This window comes from Herpailurus yagouaroundi, unplaced genomic scaffold (assembly GCF_014898765.1).
Source record: "Herpailurus yagouaroundi ecotype Mexico unplaced genomic scaffold, PumYag 163, whole genome shotgun sequence".
Taxonomy (NCBI): domain Eukaryota; kingdom Metazoa; phylum Chordata; class Mammalia; order Carnivora; family Felidae; genus Herpailurus; species Herpailurus yagouaroundi.
Window position 1 is genome coordinate 34,987,233 of NW_024412404.1, and position 22,179 is coordinate 35,009,411.

General features: G+C 38.1%; 1 protein-coding gene across 7 annotated transcripts in view; it reads left to right on the forward strand.

The window, feature by feature from the left end:
* Nucleotides 1–22,179, forward strand: part of TBC1D12 (TBC1 domain family member 12) — a 117,698-nt gene that overhangs the window by 54,211 nt on the left and 41,308 nt on the right. For all 7 annotated transcript variants that reach the window (XR_005793576.1, XM_040485912.1, XM_040485911.1 and 4 more), the window contains 2 exons: nucleotides 9,184–9,299; nucleotides 21,026–21,108. Coding sequence is in view for 6 of the 7 variants with exons in the window: in XM_040485912.1 (XP_040341846.1) it covers nucleotides 9,184–9,299; nucleotides 21,026–21,108 (199 nt within the window). In the remaining variant the exon portion in view is untranslated. The remainder of the gene's footprint in view (nucleotides 1–9,183; nucleotides 9,300–21,025; nucleotides 21,109–22,179) is intronic.

The following is a 22,179-nucleotide window of genomic DNA, read 5'->3' on the forward strand; positions in this document are numbered from 1 at the left end:
ATTTATTTTATACCGGTGGGCTCAGAGGAGATTACTCTCCAGAGGTCTGAGCCTCGAGCATAAGCAGAGGGGACAATTTACAGTCTGTTCTAGCCTGGCAAACAGGGTGGGAAGAAAAACCCAGTAGTAAGAAAAACCCAGAAGGGGAGTCTTCAGGCAGGGACTGGAATTCCCCTATCAGTCTTGTCGGCCATCTTATAACAGATTTTTCTCTATCAGTGTGGGGCTGAAACTCACGAACCTTGAGATCATGACCTGAGTCGAAGTCAGATGCTTAATTGACCGAGCCACCCAGGCATCCCGACCGCCTCCCAGTTCTGAAGCCAATTGCAAGTTCAGGCTTCTAGTACTTCTGACCAAACAACTATAAATTGCAGACTCCCAGGATTCCTTCCTTGGGTTTGATAATTTGCTAGAATGACTCACAGAACTCAGGAAAACAGATTACTTACTAAGATTGCCAGTTTATTATAAAAGGATACAACTCATGAATAATCATATGAAAGAGATACATAGAGCAAGGTATATAGAAGGGGCATGGAGCATCCATGACCTCTCCGGGTGCATCACTTCCCACATGCCTGTATGTTCACTAGCACAGAAGTACTCTGAGCTGTTTGTTAGAGTTTTGGGGGGAGTCTTCATTGTGTAGGCATAATGGATTGAATCATTGGTCATTAGTGATTGACTCAATCTCTAGCACCTCTCCCCTCTCCAGAGATGGGGGTTGGGGGGGGCGGTGGGGAGGGGGCTGAAAGTTCTAACCGAGTCAGTACTTGGTCTCCCTGACAACCAGCCCTGATCCTGAGGATATCCAGGAGACTTCAGCTATCACCTCATTAGCATACTAAAAGCCACTTGTTTAGGAGATTTCAAGGGCTTTAGGAGCTGTGTGCCAGGAAACAGACCAAATATATGTGTTTATTATGTCACGTCTACAGTTTGGGTTTGTTTGATGATTTCCCCATGACTTGACTGGGGTTATGTTTTTTGTTTGTTTGTTTGTTTGTTTTGGAGGAATACCATGGAGATGAAGTGCCTACTTTATACAAATTTGAGGAAATGTCTACCAGATGCTCAATTCTGAATAACTATACTTGCTATCAGTTTTTCTTTTAATTAAAAATAGTGCCCATAATAAAAGAGGTTTGTCCAGTTTGTCACTCAAATAACTGGACAAATGCTTTTTCTCTAGACAACCATTGTACTTCGTGTGCAGCAGAAGTTCCTTATGTATATGTCTCCTTTTATCACATAGAATATTAAAGAGATGTGAATTATATTAAATCTTGACCTATAATAAGTGATATTTACTGTTTAATCATAGACATTCTTAAACTGGCTAGACCTACTCTATTCCCCTTTAGTTTTTTAACTTTGAGTGCATGCCACAAAGAATAGTGATTAGTAGTACAGTTTCGTGCCATTGCCTTGATTTGTGCTAGTTATATTTAACATTGCTTTAGCACCATTAGAGCTCATGTTAATACATTGACAAACCATTAAGAATACAGATTTGATTTTACAGACTCTGTGGAAGCATCTCCGGGACATTGTTGAGAACTGATGAAGTTGGGTTTGTGATACTTTATCACAATCTACCCTCAATTTGAATACAATGTAATAACAGTATATTGCCATTCCTTCCCTTCTGATTTTTCTGCTGTAAACCCCTTAATAAATTGATAATATTTTTGCTCTAAGTAGTCATATATCCTTTAACATTTTTAAATTCTTCATGTCTTCCAAAATGTCTTATATTTTTCCATATTTACTATTTTGGTGCTTTTCATTTCTTTGTGTAAACTCATCTTTTCATATGATATATTCTTTCCCCCTTTTTAAAAAAAATGTTAGGGACGCCTGGGTGGCTCAGTCAGTTAGGCATCCAGCTTCAGCTCAGGTCATGATCTCACAGTTCGTGAGTTCAAGCCCCACGTCGGCCTCTGTGCTGACAGCTCAGAGCCTGGAGCCTGCTTTGGATTCTGTGTCTCCCTCTCTCTCTGCCCCTTCCGTGCTCAAGCTTTGTCTCTCTTTCCTTCAAAAATAAATAAACATTAAAAAATTTTTTTAAATGTTTGTTTATTTTGAGAGAGAGCAAGAGAGCATGAGAGGGGCAGAGAGAGAGGGAGAGCGAGAACCCCAAGCAGGCTCCTGCATTGTCAGCGTGGAGCCCACCTTGGGGTTTGATTCCATAATCGTGAGATCATGACCTAAGGCAAAACCAAGAGTTGGATGTTTAACCCACTAAGTCACCACCCAGGCACCCCTGAAAAATGTCCTTTAAAGTATCTTCTAGTTCAGGTCTACTGACCTCAGATTCTGGGGTTTTGTTTGTTTGAAAAAAATGTTAATATGCACGCGCGCTCTCTCTCTCTCTCTCTCTCTCTTTTTTTTTTTTTTTAAAGTAAACTCTGCCCAGTGTGGGGCTTGAACTCAGGACACCAAGAATAAGAGTCACATGCTCTACCAGCTGAGGCTGCTGGGCACCCTATACTACACTTTCATTTTTGAAAGATCTTTTCTCTTGGTATAGAATTCTAAGTCAGCACGGTTCACGCCCCCCCCCCCCCCCGTTGTTTTATTATTTTTTTTCTTTCAGCATTTAAAGATTTGTCCATTCTCTTCTGACTTGCATAGTTTCAGATGGGTGTGAATATTTAGGTCTCTCCTAAATGGCCTGTGCATTCAGTGATGACTTTACATTTTGGTTGGTGGGAATATGAATACTTCTCATCCCTGAATGAGCTCTGGGGGACTGTTTTGCTTACTGTTCCCAGGTAATTGTTCTTTCCCCAATAGTTGTTTTTTTCCCAGACTTGTGTTTGGCCTTAGCATATGTACAGGTTAGTATTCAGGTGAAGACTCAACAGGACTCCTATACAGATTCCTAGAGTTCTTTCTCAGTGGAGTGTTTTCTTTTCTGCTACTCTGGCACACAGACTTTGGCCTCCTTCAGCTGTTCTAAACTAACAGCCAGTTTTTGTTTGAATTTTCCCTTTCTGTACTGATGTCCAGAATAGCCTTCATGCACAATGGGGTGATCATTAAGCTTGCCTTGTTTCCCCTTTGTCAGGGATTGTCACAAAGGTTGTTTTCACCAAGAAAGTTGGTATGAATTACCTAGTCCACCAAAGGGGAATCTACCTATGTTTCTGAAGAATTGGCCAACATGTGTGTTGGTATGTGTGTATAATTTTTAGGAATATAGATGTAAGTAAAATGCTTATTTAAATTTCTAATTACATATTCAAATCACATAGTATATAAAATAATGTATTAAGAAATAGTGCTTTGGGGGCGCCTGGGTGGCGCAGTCGGTTAAGCGTCCGACTTCAGCCAGGTCACGATCTCGCGGTCCGTGAGTTCGAGCCCCGCGTCAGGCTCTGGGCGGATGGCTCAGAGCCTGGAGCCTGTTTCCGATTCTGTGTCTCCCTCTCTCTCTGCCCCTCCCCCGTTCATGCTCTGTCTCTCTCTGTCCCAAAAATAAATAAATGTTGAAAAAAAAATTTAAAAAAGAAATAGTGCTTTGGGGTTACCTGGTGGCTCAGTTGGTTAAGCATGTGACTTTGGTTTCGGCTCAGGTCATGAGTTCCTGGTTTGTGAGACTGAGCCCGGCATTCTTTATTGTCACCACGGATTTGCTCTCTCCTCCTCCTGCACGCACATGCTCTCTTTCTCTCAAACTTAAAAGAAAGAAATAGTGCTTTTTTATTCAAAACTGTTGTATACATCTTTGACATCAATATGTTCAGCATCACTGTGACCAGTTTTGAAGTCTCTAACCCCAGAGCACATTACTTTCACTCTTGTTCAAGGTATAGAAGATACAGTGCTTTTTGATTCTATGTATTATCTTCTTATGAGAAATTTTGTCTCAAGTCTTAAATTTCCAAATGCATTACATTTTTTCTTTTATTTGTTCCATAGCTATAAAATTATCATCTCTGCCACAAAGTCTCTTAATATGTTGCTTTTTAAGGTTATGTTTAAAGGCTCTTTACGGTAGTTTGCAGTTGGATGGTTATACCTCCAGAAATCCTTACTTTACATTCAGTTTCTTCTACTCCAGTTAACCAAACAACAAAACTCGCTAATCAACAAGTGACCTTCCAGATTAGCATTGATTGAGGTAACTTCAGGATAATGTGTCTTCTCCAAATTGTACTTTGCTGTTCAAAATTAATAGAAAGCACCTATAATATGAGAGATGTTTATTAGCAAATATGCTGTTTTCTGAGAGATTATTTTGTGGAAAAACATCTTTTCTCTTTATGTGTATAGAGTATCTCCATACCTTGGAATTGTAAGACAGTTTTTCTACTTTACATTCATGGAAATAACAACAATTAAGTACCATCTTTTGATCAGGCTTAGAATTTATTGCTTGTCTGATGCAAATTTTTTGTAGTAGCAGAATAAATTATTCTACAGATATTTGCCTGCCTGCCTGCCCTAAGCATTAGTTCACCTACTATTCTAGTTACTGTAGTTAAACATATTGCATAGGACAGATTTTTTTGAGTGAAAAAGAACAAATTAAATGATAAAAATAATAAATAGGCTTCATTACAACATCCCATAGAAATACATTGCATATATTAAATATTTCTTTTCTTATATTTGGCAACTACTCATAAAATAGGTCAGTTAAAACTGATTTTTTTTGACAGAAAATGAGGCAGAGTCTTAACAGTATTTTCAGACAGTGTATGTACTGTAGATAGCATTATTTACTGATTTCCTTGGACTATGATATTTCCAGTTGCTCTTTAATATTGTAAAGTTCCTTTATAACCTATAAAATTACCAGTGCTTAGCTCATTATTAAACTTTTGTTGAAGAAACATATGGGAAATTTTTACGACATGATACACGTGGAATTAAAGTGAATTCCATCCATCATATATTGTTTCAACTATTTTTCCATCATGTGAGCACTGTGACTGCCTACTGCCTTGGACTCAAGAGTTACTTGAGAGTCATGTGATCTGCTTCAGCTACAGGCTCTGATGGACTCATTGATGAGGTTTATTTCTCAGGTCACTGATGCTTGTGGAGTGAGATATTTACTGAGAACTTCCAGGAAGTTCTCTTTTCTGAGAGTTACTAGAAGAGCAGCTGAGGGATCTTTGAAAGTTACATCATAAGGATGTGACAACTGGCATTCCTGCATTCATTTCTGTGAGCAGCAAGCCAGCCTCTCGATGAAGCCCACACTCAGAGGACATGGCTGACAGACTGGCAGAACCTCTTGGTCAAAGACCAAAGTTAGCTAAGTGTGTGGAGTATTCAGTCCTGTGATCTGATAAATTTGCCTACGTCTTTTTGAGTTGGGTTTTTGTTATATGTGATTGAAAAAAAAAAAACCTAACTAAAGGATATCATCATGTGATCAATTTTGAAAGTACTGATGCTTATTAATATATTACTATTTCAAATATAATTTGTAACTTTAATCACATTAGAGTAGCATTTTTAGTTCAATTCAAATTAATATTTGAGTCATTCGGGTATATAAATCTATGCTGTTTTAATTTAGGGCTGGATTGATACTGTGTTTCTAAGGTTTTTTGGTTCATAACCCTCTAGAATCTTAAAGCATTTTTATGCTAAGGATGTCTGATGGGAAATGCAAGACCTACAACTTCTTTCTTGTGAAAAATTCTTGAATGACAATTGTGTATAAAGCTCATTTGTAAGGTAGAAACATAAATGATATTTAGGTACCTCTTTTTGTGTCACCTTTTATATTAAATGTGTACTTATTCGGTTAATTTTTAATGGCTTTAGGGGTACCTGACTGCCTCAGTCAGTGGAGCATGCAGCTCTTGGGCTTGGGGTTCTGAGTTCAGGCCCCACATTGGCCATAGAGCCTACTTTAAAAAAAAATAAGAAAGAAGGTAGGCTTTATCTAGACTTTCAGTGGCTCTCCATTTTGCTTATGAATTCCAAATATTTATATGAATGGAAAATTCCATAATTTAGCCTACATGTTTCCAGCCTTATTTCTCATCCTTTTCCATATTCAGTGAAATTAATGTGTTTCCCTGATCCATGCCTTTGCTTCCCCACCCCTTCCCTCTGACTTGTTCTTTCCAGTCCTTTCTGCCTGTGGAATTAATACCCATCATTTTTGCCCCAGTTCTGATCCTACCTCTTCAGTAAAATCTTTGTCCATTATCGACCATGACTGTAAATGATCTCTCTTACAAAATACTTTATTTCTTCTTGTAAGAAAATTCAGATAATACTGAATATGTTAAAGTAAAACAAATCTCCTTCATTCCTAGTCCCGTCCTCCATAGGAGAACCTCCTCATAGTTCAGATCCCTTGATGTTTTTTTAATGTGTATTTAAGCATATGTGACATAGTTGGTTATCACTTCTTTTTTAAAAATTTTTTAAATTTATTTTTGAGAGAGAGAAAGAGAGAGCTGGGGAGGGGCATAGATGTGGAGGACAGGAGATTCAAAGCGGGCTCTTCACTGACAGCAGCGAGCCCAGTGTGGGACTGGAACCCACGAACCGTGAGATCATGACCTGAGCTGAAGTCGGATGTTCAACTGACTCAGCCACCCAAGCACCCCAATTATCACTTCTTTTGACTACCATATTGGAGAGCACAATTCTAGAGGCTTAATAATACTAAACTTTGATTTTTCTTTTGACAAGAATATTTCATATTGCATCATAACAGGAGACACCAACTGGTGTCTTCTTGTGATGTTTAGTTGAATCAGTGATACAGTGTCAGCTTGATCTATCCACTTTAAAAATCCCCATTATTCTCTCACCGAATGATTTTATCTAATTCTTTTAAATTGTTAGAGACAGCAACTTGACTGTTAATGTAGTATGGTAATAGATTGTTAGAAAGCCAGGCTCTGGAGCTACGCAGTCTGCCATTTATGACCTTAAGCAAGTTTGTATGTCTTTGTGCCTTAGTTTCCTCTGTTGTGAGTTAAGTGCTTCACAGGTTTATTTCAAGGATCAAATGTGTTAAATGTTTAAAGCATTTATTTGGGAAATACTTCATTGGATGATATTCATTGTATTCTGTCTGGCAATGAGACCAGGTCACATTGTAGGAAAACAGAGTGCCATCTAAATGATTAAAGAAACCTCATGTATGTCTAGCATCTATGATTTTTAATAAGAAAAACATTAGCAGTAAGGGGGATTTGTTATATTTGAGTTTGTAATAAAGAAAAGAAACACTGATCATGGAGCGCCTGGGTGGCTCAGTCTGCTAAGCATCTGATTCTTGATTTCAGGTCATGTCATGATCTCACGGTTTGTGTGAGTTCCAGCCCCGAGTTGGACTCTGCACTGGTAGCACGGAGACCACTTTGGATTCTTTCTCTCTCTGCCCCTCCCCTGCTGGTGCGCGCACGCTCTCTCTCTCAAAAAAAAAATCAACATTAAAAAAGATTTTTAAAGAAACATTTAAAATAAAAAAATATTGATCATAATTACATATATATATCCTAGATGTTAGGAAAGAAAATTTATGAAAAAGAAAAATGACGTTTTGACTCTGAAAGCTGTACAGTTCTTTGGAATGGGAGTTAATAAAAAGGGCATACAGAGTGTTAAATAACTTGAGAAAGAAGTCTCTAAAAATCCAGCATAATTATCCAAAGGAGCTCTCAGATTAACAGAGCATGGATTTATTAGATGGAAGGGGAGATGCAGAACTAAAGAATTATAAAATAATAATATAAACCTTTATAAACACTGGCAGTAACTGTAAACTGGAGTTTATAGAAAATGATTAAGACGGGGCGCCTGGGTGGTGCAGTCGGTTAAGCGTCCGACTTCAGCCAGGTCACGATCTCGCGGTCCGTGAGTTCAAGCCCCGCGTCAGGCTCTGGGCTGATGGCTCGGAGCCTGGAGCCTGTTTCCGATTCTGTGTCTCCCTCTCTCTCTGCCCCTCCCCCGTTCATGCTCTGTCTCTCTCTGTCCCAAAAAAAAAAAAAAAAAATGATTAAGACAACATAAATTTTTAAAAAATATCTCAAATTAGAAGATTAAGTTTCAATAAGACCATCACATTTTTAAGAAAGGTAGAACCATCAGTTTATTATTTTACAACTGTTTGATTTGGTAGGGGAAAATAGAAGTTGGAAAAGATAATACAAAAAGAATTGTAGGCCATGGTAGGAAAACAGGCAGTAAGTAAAACACTTGATCACTTTCAGTGCATTTCATTTTCTTCATTTAAATTAATGTTTTCTGTAGCTGCCAGTAAAGACTTGCAGATCTACTCATGAAATTGTGTGTTATCTTTGAGAATTTCATTAAAATTGTATTTGTTATCTGGAGATGATCAAATCTAGATCGATTTGTTTTTATTTACTTATATTTTTAGAAAGGAGAAAATGTGGATTCTGGAAATTATAATCCTGTAAGCTTGTTACTGTTCTTAAATTTCTAGAAATAATTTCAGTATAAATCTGTGAACATTTATGAAAAAATGCTCAACTGTAGAAATATAAAGGTGTCCACCAAGAACATGTCAAATTAATTTCAGTTGTTTTTTGAATGATAGGATCATCAGTTCAGATGAATTAGAAAAATACCATAATAATAGTGTCTTAATTTTAATTATGTATTTGACAATCTTTTGCCATATTTTTAGATAATATATGATGGTAAATTGCTGTTTAAATTTAGAGTAGTAGGTAGATTTATAGTATTTAGATTCAAAGTAGGTCGAAATTGAAAACCAGTATTTGGTTACAGGTTCAGTGTTACTTTTGAGAGAGATCTTCAAAGCATTACAATAGGATTATCTATATCTTGTGTCAATATTTCCATTATTGATCTGGCTGAAGGTTTAGAAAGTAGGTTTATCTGATTGTAGATTATTCAAAGCTGGACTTGGGTATCTGATACCATAGAAGGCACCCTAAAGCCTTCTCTCATTAACATAGTGCATTTGTATCTTCCCTCTCTCTTAACATACTTTGATACTTTATATGTAATATAAACTCATGATTTAGTTTGCTTCAGGGAAAAAAGTGACTTTTTTTTTGTCTGCCTGATATTTTTACCAAATTAATGTATGAATTCAATATATTTTTTACAATAGTATAACATTCTTAATGATACAGATTTAATAATACAAACTGAAAATTGGAAAAGACTCTGCATAAAGTATATTTTAATCTCTTCTAGGAGTATGAAGCACGAACAGGGAGGACCTGTAAACCACCACCTCAGTCTTCAAGACGTAAGAATTTTGAATTTGAACCACTTTCTACCACCGCCCTGATTCTTGAGGATCGACCATCGTAAGTATTATGGTGGTCATCAGGCACACTGTTTATATTTTAAACTTCAATTTAATCTCGCTTACTATTTCACACAAAATGTAAGAATTGAATACAGAAATGGCTTTAAGAAAATTTTTAAAATCTCAGTCATGTATCCTAAAACTAATAAGGAAGAATATATTATTGATGTGCAAACTTTATACATATTTTCTAGAAGTATCTCTAAGCCAATGAATGAAACATAAATCTTAGATGGCTTTTTATATCTATTCTTACTTCAACCCTCCTGCCTTATCTTAACAAGATAAGGCATTTATTTTTCCTTTCTTGCCATTTAATAGGTACTTAAGATGTATTGGTCTTTGCCTTTTGGACAAATTTTGAAATTTGGGAGCTTGAAATAATAACTACTGATTTGTCAACTAGTTAGTTTACTATTATTAAGAATATATTCTTGAAGCGCCTGGGTGGCTCACTTGGTTAAACGTCCGACTCTTGATTTCAGCTCAGGTCATGATCTTGCAGTTCATGGGATCGAGCCTCTCATCAAGCTTTGTGCTGACAGCGTGGAGCCTGCTTGGGATTCTCTCTGTCCCCCCTCAACCCCTCCTCTGTGCACGCGTGCACCTTCTCTCGCTCTCTCTCAAAATAAAGAAAAGCTTTAAAAAGAAGAATATGTTATTTTTTATTATTTTGTTTTTGAGAAAGAGACAGCTCAAGTGGGTAAGGGGCAGAGAGAGGGGGACAGAAGATCCAAAGTGGGCTCTGCACTGATAGGAGCAGGCTCCATGCGGGGCTCAAATGCACGAGCAATGAGATCATGACCTGAGCTGAACTCATATGCTCAACCGACTGAGCCACCCAGGCGCCCCAAAGAATAGAAATACCCAACAAAACCAATTTAAATTCTTCCCTTCCCTTTTTCTGCCCTTCCCATCTCAGCCTTCCACAAAGCTGCTGTTCTTTAAAACACTGTCTCTGATTTGTTATCATACAAAACACACCTTCCCTAAAGCAAGACCCCTTGGTTCTTCACTTCTTCCCCCTTCTTGGGCTCTCTGGATCTACTCTTTTTCTTCTAGACTTCTCTTTCCTTCCAGTGTAAAAAATTCCTAACCTGTCTTGTCATTTTCCTGATCTGCACCTTTTTCCACCCATTATCATGGGGAGCATAATAAAAGAATCTGGGGCCAAACAGGCAGAGGTTGAATTGAATATTTTTTAGACATTCTGAGAGAAGAAAGGTTGGACGTAAGTACATTATTTTTTTTTTTTATTCTTGTTACATTCCTTCATACTAAAGAAAGTGTGATCATGACACTCCTTTTTAAGGATTTGCTGAATATGTTCATATTTCATTTTTCCATTGGTTTAAAAAAAAAAAAAAGCTTTTTAGCGGCACCTGACTGGCTCAGTAAGAGGAGTATCCTACTCTTGATCTTAGGGTCATGAGTTCTAGCCCCATGTTGGGTGTGGAGCCTACTTTAATAAACATTTTTTTTCAACGTTTTTATTTATTTTTTTTGGGACAGAGAGAGACAGAGCATGAACGGGGGAGGGGCAGAGAGAGAGGGAGACACAGAATCGGAAACAGGCTCCAGGCTCTGAGCCATCAGCCCAGAGCCTGACGCGGGGCTCGAACTCACGGACTGCGAGATCGTGACCTGGCTGAAGTCGGACGCTTAACCGACTGCGCCACCCAGGCGCCCCTGTGGAGCCTACTTTAAAAAAAATTAAGGGTTGCCTGGGTGGCTCAGTCAGTTAAGAGTCAAACTCTAGATTTCAGCTCAGGTCATGATCTCGTGATTTGTGAGTTTGAACCCCGCATCAGGCTCTGTGCTGACAGTGTGGAGCCTGCTTGGGATTTTCTCTCTCTCCCTCTCCCTGCCTCTCCCCCACGTGTGTTCACGCTCATATTCTCTCCCTCTCTCTTTCTCTCTCTCAAATAAACTTTAAAAAAAATTTTAAAGAGTTTTTCAGAAATTCACTTATGAGAACATGTCAAAGTTTCATTTCAGTCTTGCTGCCAGGGAGGAGAATTAACCAGGCCAATTCAAAGAGTGGTCAGATAAGCAAGAAGAGAATACCTGGTTAAAGATCTTCAGACTCTTGACGCTGAGCAGGTAGATAACTGCATTCGGAAGAGTGTTCTTAAACTTGTTAAAATTCATCCAAAGTGGATTAAGCTCTTTACCAGGACTGTTCATTTCTTCCCAGAAGTTCATAAAAATACCATGCAAAAAGTTCCGTTCTAGTGTTCGGGCCATATTTTTCTTTCTTTTTTTTTTTTTTTTTTTTATTATTTTTAAATTTTTTTTTTCAATGTTTTTATTTATTTTTGGGACAGAGAGAGACAGAGCATGAACGGGGGAGGGGCAGAGAGAGAGGGAGACACAGAATCGGAAACAGGCTCCAGGCTCTGAGCCATCCGCCCAGAGCCTGACGCGGGGCTCGAACTCACGGACCGCGAGATCGTGACCTGGCTGAAGTCGGATGCTTAACCGACTGTGCCACCCAGGCGCCCCGGGCCATATTTTTCTTTACACCACACTTTATTTACAACCAAACCTATTTCTTTAAGTCCTGCCTTCATGCCTTTGCTCATTTATTGCCCTCACTTGGGATGCAAATATCTTATTTCCACTTCTCACCTACCTAATTCTTTAAGGACTAGGATTTATCTTTTTTTTTTTTGTAAGTTTATTTATTTTGAGAGCTAGAGAGAGAATACAAGCAGAGGAGGGACAGAGAAAGGGAGACACTGAATCCCAAGCCAGCTCTGTGCTGTTAGCACAGAGCCTGATGCAGGGCTTGAACTCAAGAAGTATGAGATCATGACCTGAGCCAAGATGGAGTCAGACACTTAACCGACTGAGCCACCAGATGCCTCTAGGCTTTATCTTTTCCATTCAGTTAAGTCTTTGGCTTCAACCTTCAGTGATTTCAATATATTAAATTTTTCTTATAACTTATATAAGGAGTTCCATGAAATTGGAACTTGAAATAGTACACTAGACAAAATAAATTTATAAGAGGATCTCAGTGTACCAAAAATGTATAAACAACTGAAAGAAATGACTTTTTTCACTCTGCTCTCTGAAATTCATATATTATAAATATTACAGCTTCTATGCTATTTGTGTGAGTTTGTTCATCTGTAATACATTCAAGTTGATAGCTACTGTTCCACTCAGCTCTGAGGTGCTGTGATTTAAAAAAAAATTTTTTTAATGTTTATTTTTAATATGAAATTTATTGTCAAATTGGTTTCCATATAACACCCAGTGCTCATCCCAACAGGTGCCCTCCTCAGTACCCATCACCCAGAGAGAGAGAGAGAGAGAGAGAGAGAGAGAGAGAGAGACCGACCCAGAATCCAAAGCAGGCTCCAGGCTCTGAGCTGTCAGCCCAGAGCCCAGTGCAGAGCTTGAACTCACAAACCATGAGATCATGGCCTGAAGTGAAGTCGGATGCTTAACTGACTGAGCCACCCGGGTGCCCCTGAGATATTGTGATTTAATTACAAATTTTGTTCACCTTTCTAAAATTGACGGGGTCTTTGGGGAGAAAGTGATTTATATGAATTAACATTTATATAATCAATAAACAATGCAGGTTTAATTGTTAATTTATATAATATTATATAATTATTAATTTATATAATCAATAAATATTATATATATAAATATATATATATATAATAAATATATTTGAGCCAGTTCAACCTTGCCTTCACAAGCTGAGAATTTGGAGCAGAAACTTGTGTAATCTGTAGTTTTGTTCTGTTTCGGAATGCAGCCAAGTTCTGTTAAGGTGGCATCTGCAAGGGGGTGGAGAGAGGGACAGAAGTTTTCCCTCAGCATGAAATTGATGTTGGAAACTTCCTCTTTCATAGATCACAGTGATAATGGGAGGAGAGGAGGAGTTTCCTCTTGCAAAGGGAATTTGTGAATTGGCGCCACTTTTCTTAACTTCTGTAATTTTGCAGAAACATCCAGAATCATTGGCTGCATAGGTTTTTATAGTTGAAACTTCTTTATGTATGAAGCAGCTATAGTATTTAATCATCTGAAGTCCTCAGATTTCAAATTCAGGAATTTTCTCTCTGCCTACTCCTCCCTTAACCCACCTCATAATAAAGCCAGCCTTGGACAGGAAGGTAAGAGTATCCATATGAGCTGTGTTGATAGGAACCTCTTCTATGTTACCATTTTTTTTATAAAATTTTTTTAATGTTTATTTTTGAGAGAGAGACAGAGCATGAGCAGGGGAGGGGCAGAGAGAGAGGGAGACACAGAATGTGAAGCAGGCTCCAGGCTCTGAGCTGTCAGCACAGAGCCTGACATGGGGCTCAAACTCGTGAACCGTGAGATCATGACCTGAGCCTAAGTCAGATGCTTAACTGAGCCACGCAGGCGCCCCACTCTTCTATGTTTTAAATCACTGATGCTTATGGGACTTTTTTTAAAACCACCAATGGATAGAGCTACGTCTCTTTCTCTTCTGGCTTCTTGGCTGAGTTACTGTACACACAGTACCAAACAAAGTGGAGAAATTCTTAAAGGTGCAAGTAAAAGGTGACAAAAAAGTAAAGTATAAGGGCACCTGGGTGGCTCAGTTGTTAAGCATCTGACTTCAACTCAGGTCATGATCTTACAGTTCTTGAGTTTGAACCCCCCCATGAGGCTGTCTGCTGTCTGTGTGGAGCCAGCTTCCCATCCTCTGTCTCCCTCTTTTTGCTCTTCCCTTGCTTTTTCACATTCTCTGTCTCAAAAATAAATAAACATAAAAAAAAATTTTTTTATATAGGTTTTTATGTGATAGCTTTGAAAAGCAGCAAATGTTCTTACCATGTTTTTTAGCATGATCCACTATCTTAGATATTCATTCTTCTCTTGACCACCTAACTAATTGACATTTTTCTAAGGGACAATAGTAAACCATATCTTTTTCTTAGAGTGCCTAAGAGTACTGAATGAGGTGCTTAGTTTTTCCTGGTTGATTTTATTCACTCAGCCTTTGATTTTCAAGACTGAAGAATCCTAATTTTTTTAATTAGTTCCCTAGGCAAATGACTGCAAAATTAGTGATTTTTTTTGGAAGAAAAAAACACAAACAAGTCTGTGTATGTATTTGTTTTATGTTTTATTCATTCACTGTCTAGCTTAGGGTACTAAAAATTCTGGTCTTCCTCAAAGTATCAAAGATTGGTTAGGACGTTTACCATATGGACTCTTCATGTTTGGACCATTGAATTTGTACTCTGTACTATGTACCAAGGCTTTTGCATTTATGATGATTGGAAGAAGGGGGTACCAAGACTTATAATAATTAATAAGCCAATTATTTATTTACTATTTTGTGTTGGAGTACATATATAAGTACTCATTTTCAAAAAACTGAAATCACAATAGAAAAACCTGACATAGGACTATCTGAAAAGTTCTGTTTCCTGAACAGTGTTTAACTCCTTCCTGCAAATTATTTCATGCTAAGACTGACGTACTTATGACTGGCACAAATAAAGCTATCTGTTTGCCTCTTCTCGAAATCTTTCAAGACTAGGTCAACATAGTTTGGGGAGTTATCTGGAAAAACCAAGGTGTGAGTGTCAGTGAAACAATAATGCGTATAAAGGGACTGTACTCTTTTTATTAATTAATTAGGCCTTTATAATCATGGTTTTGAGGCATAGTTCTGTGTTTACTTAAAATCTGTGATCTTGGGGCGCCTGGGTGGCGCAGTCGGTTAAGCGTCCGACTTCAGCCAGGTCACGATCTCGCGGTCCGTGAGTTCGAGCCCCGCGTCAGGCTCTGGGCTGATGGCTCAGAGCCTGGAGCCTGTTTCCGGTTCTGTGTCTCCCTCTCTCTCTGCCCCTCCCCCGTTCATGCTCTGTTCTCTCTCTGTCCCAAAAATAAATAAATGTTGAAAAAAAAAATTGTTAAAATCTGTGATCTTTGTGCTTATTCAAATTTAGATCCGTTCCCTTACATAAATGACCTGGATGGCAAGTTACGGTTCCTTCTTTTTCTAGAGTCTAGACCTAGAGTCTCCATTATGGTAACAACTAGCCACAGGTGGCTATCTAAATTTAAATTTAATTAAAGTTAAATAAAATAGAAAATTCATTCCCTCAGGCACACTAGTCACATTTCAGGTGCTCAGTAGCTACATGCGGCTAGTGGCTACTACATTTTAACAGCACAAAAGAACATTTTTATCATTGCAGCAAGGGTTAGTACTGGTCTAAGCCATGTGGAGGGACTGTAAAGTTGTGCAGAGGAGAGATCTGTTTAGATCTAATTCCACTTTCTCAGTAAATAGAAGACCAGATCCCCCAAGTTGTGCCCTTAAGTCTAGGCTAGTCTTTTATTGAGACTTATGGAAAAGAAATAAGAAAGAATGAAGTGCAAAAAGCATTAAGATTCATACCAGGAGCAGCAGGCAGCATTGTAACTGAAGGGAATGATCAAGCCTTTTCAGTGGAAAGTAGTAGTAACTGGTGAGATATCTTAAGAGTAGATTTGTAGTTCAAAAACTGGAAATGAAATTTGAATTAAGCTGTTTCTCCCCTGGTAAAATAAAAAATTTCTAAAGGTAGATCAAACAATTTTCTGTTACCTTAAGAGTTCAGAGTGCAATCAGGAAAAACTGACAACCAGAACAGTAATTTCAAGAAGAAAGACTTTAATAGAGTAATTTATTACTCTTAATTTATTATTAAGGTTGTTAGAAGGGCTAGAAAAGGAAAAGAAGGGGATATGAGGTCAAAAGATTAACAGCTTCAGAAAAGCGCTTACAGTCTGGGCTGGAGGACCAAAAGAGAAAACTATTACTGAGTCCAGGATCACTGTTTACTTGAAAACTAGATTTATATTTGGCTTTTTTCTCTTTTTTTCTGTGGTCTCATTTTCATCACAATAAATAAACTTTTTATTTTCTTTATTATAGTAATAACATCTGAAATTTGGGCACCATGAAATCCATTCTTTTGTGGTATCAAACTATATCCAGAGAGATAGGATAGTTTGTAAAAGGAAATGAGAGACTCTTTTTTTTTTTTTTTTAATTTTTTTTTTTCAACGTTTATTTATTTTTTGGGGGACAGAGAAAGACAGAGCATGAACGGGGGAGGGGCAGAGAGAGAGGGAGACACAGAATGGGAAACAGGCTCCAGGCTCTGAGCCATCCGCCCAGAGCCCGATGCGGGGCTCGAACTCACGGACCGCGAGATCGTGACCTGGCTGAAGTTGGACGCTTAACCGACTGCGCCACCCAGGCGCCCGGAAATGAGAGACTCTTATGGCTGGGTTTGGGCTTAACAGTTGGTTAGGACCTGGGTGAGAAGCAGCATTGGACAACTTCAGTTTGTAAGGTTTAAGGGTAGGCAATACTAGGAATCATAAGGTTTTTTGTTTTTAAAGTTTATTTATTTGTTTTGAGAGAGAGTGAACACAAGCAGGGGAGGGGCAGAGAGAGAGAAAATCCCAAGCATGCTCCCCACCGTCATTGTGGAGCCCACTGCGGGGCTTGAACCCACAAACTGCAAGATCATGACCTGAGCCAAAACCCAAGAGTTGCCCAGGCTCCCCAGAATCATAAGGTTAATTAATCTAGTGTAAGGGCTAAACTCAATGGATTTTGAAAGTGGTTGGAGTCAGGTGAAGTTTGTAATGGTCCCTGCCCTTTAGAGCATTATTATTGTGTAACTGGTGTATCACTCAGCAATTACATTCAACTACAAATAAGAGACTCCCCCATATAGTGGCCTAAACACATAGGGATTTATTCCCTCATATATACATGGCCCAGAGTTGGGCAGTTCAGAGCTAGTCTGGTGTCTCCATGCATCGAGTACCCAGGTTCATGTCTTTCTGTTGCACCACCTTCAGCAAGTGACTTCACTCTCATGCTGACTTCGGGCTTGCAATTGGAACAAAAGTGGTTGAATAAAAGGCCTCTTGCAGCTGAGTCAACTTTCCTTTTTGGAAGTTTTCCAAGAGATTCCACAGTCCCTTTTCTTTAAATCTTATTAGAAACAATTCTGTGTTTAAACCTAGATGCTAAGGAAGTGGAGAAATTTGTCTTTTATTATAGGATGGCAATCAAGGTTCTATTTTTTTTTTTTTTGCCTTTTTTGGATAAAATATTCTGTTGACTTTTAATTTCATCTATTATTGATGAATTGCCTATATTTTTAATATTAGTAGTTCTCTATAGTTTATATATCTTAACTCTTCATGGACTACCTTCAAGTAATATTATACTATCTCACATATATAAGAACATTACAGTACTATTACTTCCACTGTACATGTTATAAACCCCATGTATTAGGGTTCTCCAGAGAAGTGGAAACCCCATGTATTAAGGTTCTTATTTTTATATATCTTATTTGTATATAAGGAGATTTATTAGAAGGAAGTAGCTGTCATGAATTTAGAGACTGAGAAATCTGAAGATCTGTAGTCAGCAAGCTCTGGACCCAGGAGAGCTGATGTTCCAGTTCCAGTTCAAGTCCTAAGGCTGAGAAATAGGAAAGCTGATAATGTAATTTCCAGTTCAAGTCCAAAGTCAGGAGAAGACTTATATCCCAGCTCAAAGACAGGCAAGCAGGCAGAGAGAGAGAGAGGGAGAGAAAGTTTGATACACAAAACTAACAATCACACCCTCCATACAATTTTATTATTTTTTTCTTTAAACCTTCTTTTATCTTCTAAGAAGTTGTGTAACTAGATTTCCATCTGGTATTATTTACTTCTGCGTGTTCTTTTAACACTTTTTGTAGTACTGGTCTGCTGTCTGAATTCTTTTATTTTCTGAAAGCTATTAAGATTTTTCTTTATCTCTGATTTTCATGAGTTTGATGATATGCTTTGGTGTGGTTTTCCTCATATTCCTTCTCTTTGAGGTTCATTGAAACTAACGTGTCTGCATTTGTAATTTTGTATCAACTTTGGGAAAATTGTAGCCTTTATTTTTCAACTATTTCTTGTCTGCCTTCTCTCCCCTTTTTTCTGAGTCAATTAAACATGTATTATGTTGCTTGATATTCATATCCCACAACTCAGGCTATTTTGAGGGGATTGACAAGGGGTATTTTTTTCTCTTTGTATTTCATTTTGTATAGCTTTCTATTCTATTTTAAAGCTCACATTTTTCCCCCTGCAATTTGTAATCTCCTGTCAATCCCACCTTTTGTGTTTTTCAGTTTAGAAATTGTACTTTTCGGGGCACCTGGGTGGCTTAGTTGGTTAAGCATCTGACTCTTGATTTTGGCACGGGTCATGACCTCATGGTTCATGGGGTCAAGCCCCACATCAGCAGAAGCCTGCTTGGGATTCTTTCCCTCTCCCTCTCTTCCTGCCCCTCCCCTGCTTGTGCACATATGCATGTGCACGCTGTCTCTCTCTCAAAATAAATAAACATTAAAAAAAATTGTACTTTTCATCTGTAGAAGTTTGATTTGGATCTTGAGCTTTTCTTATTGTGTTCTCCTACCTCCTTGAGTATATTTATTACAGCAGTTTTATCATCCTTGAGGTATAATCTTGTTATCTAACACTTCTGCACTATTTCTATTGATTATTTTCTTCAGTATAAATTGTATTTTCCTGCTTCTTTGCTTCCAGGTAATTTTTATTGGATACTAGATTTTGTGACTTTACATAGTTGGACACTGGACTTTTTGTATTCCTTTAAATATTTTTTGGCTTTAGTCTGGTACCAAGTTCCTTGGAGTTGGTTTGTCCCTTTTAATCTAATCATTATTAGAGTGGTTCCAGAACAGCCTTTAGTTTAGGGCTACTATCCTTACTACTGAACCAATACCCTAATGATTCCACTTGATACCCTATCTGTTAGGACGACTTTCCACTCTGGCTGGCTCAGTGTAATCTTTGAGGATGTTCTACCTATTCCTTTCTAGTATTTCTTAACTTGGATACCGTAGTTTAATCACACACCTGCATAAATAGTACTCAGCCAGAAATTTGAGAGGACTCCTCTGTAGCTCCCTTCCTGGAAAATTCATACTCCTTGCTTCCAAACTCTGTTTCCTCAACTAAGCAGGACTAATGGACTTTGGGTACTTCCTTCCAGCACCGAGACCTGAAAGCCCCAGGCCGTATGCTTAGGCATTTGCAGAGTTTTTCTCATAAGGATCACCGTCTTGTGCTGCTCATTGTCCAATGTCTAAAAACTATTGCTTAGCATATTCTCTTCATTGTTCTAATTAATCAAGGCAAGAGAGTAACCCTGGTCCCTCTTATTCCATTATGTCCTGAAGAAGTCTTAACCATTATTCCTCTCTGTTACAACTACTGGAGGAATCTATCTTGACAAGAGAGGAAGAGACAAAACGTTTAATTTGAAAGTTTGTGACATATCTTTCCCCACATTGGGCATGGAGCCTTCTTAAAAAACATTTTTAAATAAAATAAATGAATGAATAATTAAAAAAACATTTTAAAAACCTGACTCCTCAAATTGGACATTATTATGATATATTTGGATATTTGGTAATATTTAAATATTTCTTTTGCTTAGTCATGTATGTAAGTCACCTACTCTGTGAAGTAGGTGAAGCCATTAATTTTAAAGCCAAAATATAGTATATGCAAGTGATTAAGTGATTATCAAATTTGTAGTTACAATGTTATCTTAAAACTCTGAAGTAGAAACCAATTTGTTATAAAAGTATACCTGCACTTACCATATGACCCAAGAATTCCATTGCTAGGTATTTACCCAAGAGAAATGAAAGCAGATACCCACACAAAGACTTGAAGTGAATATTTATAGTAGCTTTATCCATAGGCCCTCAACTGGAAATAATCTAAATGCTTATCCACATGGATAAATAGAACACTACTGACCAGTTAAAAGGAATACATTACTAGTATGCAGAATAACATGGATGAGTTTCAAAAGTACGCTCAGTAAAAGAAGCCAGAACAAAAGAATCTATATGAAATTCTTTAAAAGGCAACCAGCTAATGTACAGAGATAGGAATAGAGATATGATTGCCTAAGGTGGGTAAGTGTTGAGTGCAAAGGGGACATAAGGAAACTTTGTAGAATGATGGGACTGTTTTGTATCTTGATTGATATGTTGGTTGCACAGGTATATATACATTTGGGTTGTTTTTTTCTTTTAAGTTTTTATTTATTTTGAGAGAGAGAGAGAGAACATGATCAGGGGAGCAGCACAGAGAGAGAGGGAGAGAGAATCCCAAGCAGGCTCTGCACTGTCAGCACAGAGCCTAATGCAGGGCTCAAACCCATGAACTGTAAGATCATGACCGGAGCTGAAACCAAGAGTAGGATGCTTGTTGACTGAGCCACCCAGGTGCTCCTATATACATTTGTTAAAACTCGCCAAACTCTGTTCTTGAAAATATGTTCAGTCATTTTATTGTATGAAAATTATACCTCAAAAAATTGACTAAAAAAAACCCTGGTAAGTGAGCTTAATCACTTAACTTAGAAATATTGTCTGAAATCTGACATATTTAAATAATTATAAACATGTATACATAGAACATAAAATAACATTTATATAGTAAATATTAGCAACTTGGATTCTAATGCTTTTCTAAAACGCAGAGTTTTCAACCTTTTACTTTAAGGTATGAAATGAAAAGGTTAACTTAGAAATTCTTTGTATTTGGCTATAAAAAGGAAGAAGTTAATACATTTAAAAGTTAATCTTTTAAAATTGACTTAAAACCTTTTTTTTCCAGAAATCTTCCTGCCAAATCTGTGGAAGAAGCTTTACGTCACCGACAAGAATATGATGAAATGGTGGCTGAGGCTAAAAAACGAGGTATAAATTTAACTCCAATCGGTGTATTTAATTTACTGATGTCAGTAGGAAGCTAACCTGTTGGTTAATTTCAACAGGAAGGTGGATGATGAGATTGATCAAATTCATCTTTTTTTATTTTATTTTATTTTTTTTTTAATTTTTTTTTTAACGTTTATTTATTTTTGAGACAGAGAGAGACAGAGCATGAACAGGGGAGGGGCAGAGAGAGAGGGAGACACAGAATCTGAAACAGGCTCCAGGCTCTGAGCAGTCAGCACAGAGCCCGACACAGGGCTCGAACTCACGGACCGCGAGATCGTGACCTGAGCCGAAGTCGGACGCTTAACCGACTGAACCACCCAGGCGCCCCCAAATTCATCTTTAAGATAATGCTGTTTTCTTATTTTTCTAACTAAATCTGTTCTCAAAAATGTCTTACTTTTCTGCCAGTACTTTAACTGAGGAGAAAGGCAGCAGACTATCTATGAGGGTTCTTGGACAACTATTATTTTAACTTATGAATGGCAATGATATGAATTTATTTCATGAAATTCACTTCTTTTATAGTTTTTAAGCTTTTGGTATTTTATAATTTAATAATTGTAACACCTTCCTGTATGACTTTGAGAATATGATTTGAAATTAGAATTTGCTTTTGTGACTTAATGTAGTCTTTCTAGAATCCCAATTGTGTCATTTGGACAGGCACATGAATGTATACTGTGGTGTATAAATTCACACCTTTGGGGCATGCGGGTGGCTCATTCGGTTGCGCTTCCGACTTAAGCTCCGGGCATGATCTCACAGTTTGTGGGTTGGAGCCCTGCCTCAGGCTCTGTGCTGACAGCTCAGAGCTTGGAGCCTGCTTCGGATTCTGTGTCTCCCTCTCTCTCTGCCCTTCCCCGCTCGTGCTCTGTCTCTGTCTCTCAAAAATAAATAAAAATGTGGGGCGCCTGGGTGGCGCAGTCGGTTAAGCGTCCGACTTCAGCCAGGTCACGATCTCGCGGTCCGTGAGTTCGAGCCCCGCATCGGGCTCTGGGCGGATGGCTCAGAGCCTGGAGCCTGTTTCCGATTCTGTGTCTCCCTCTC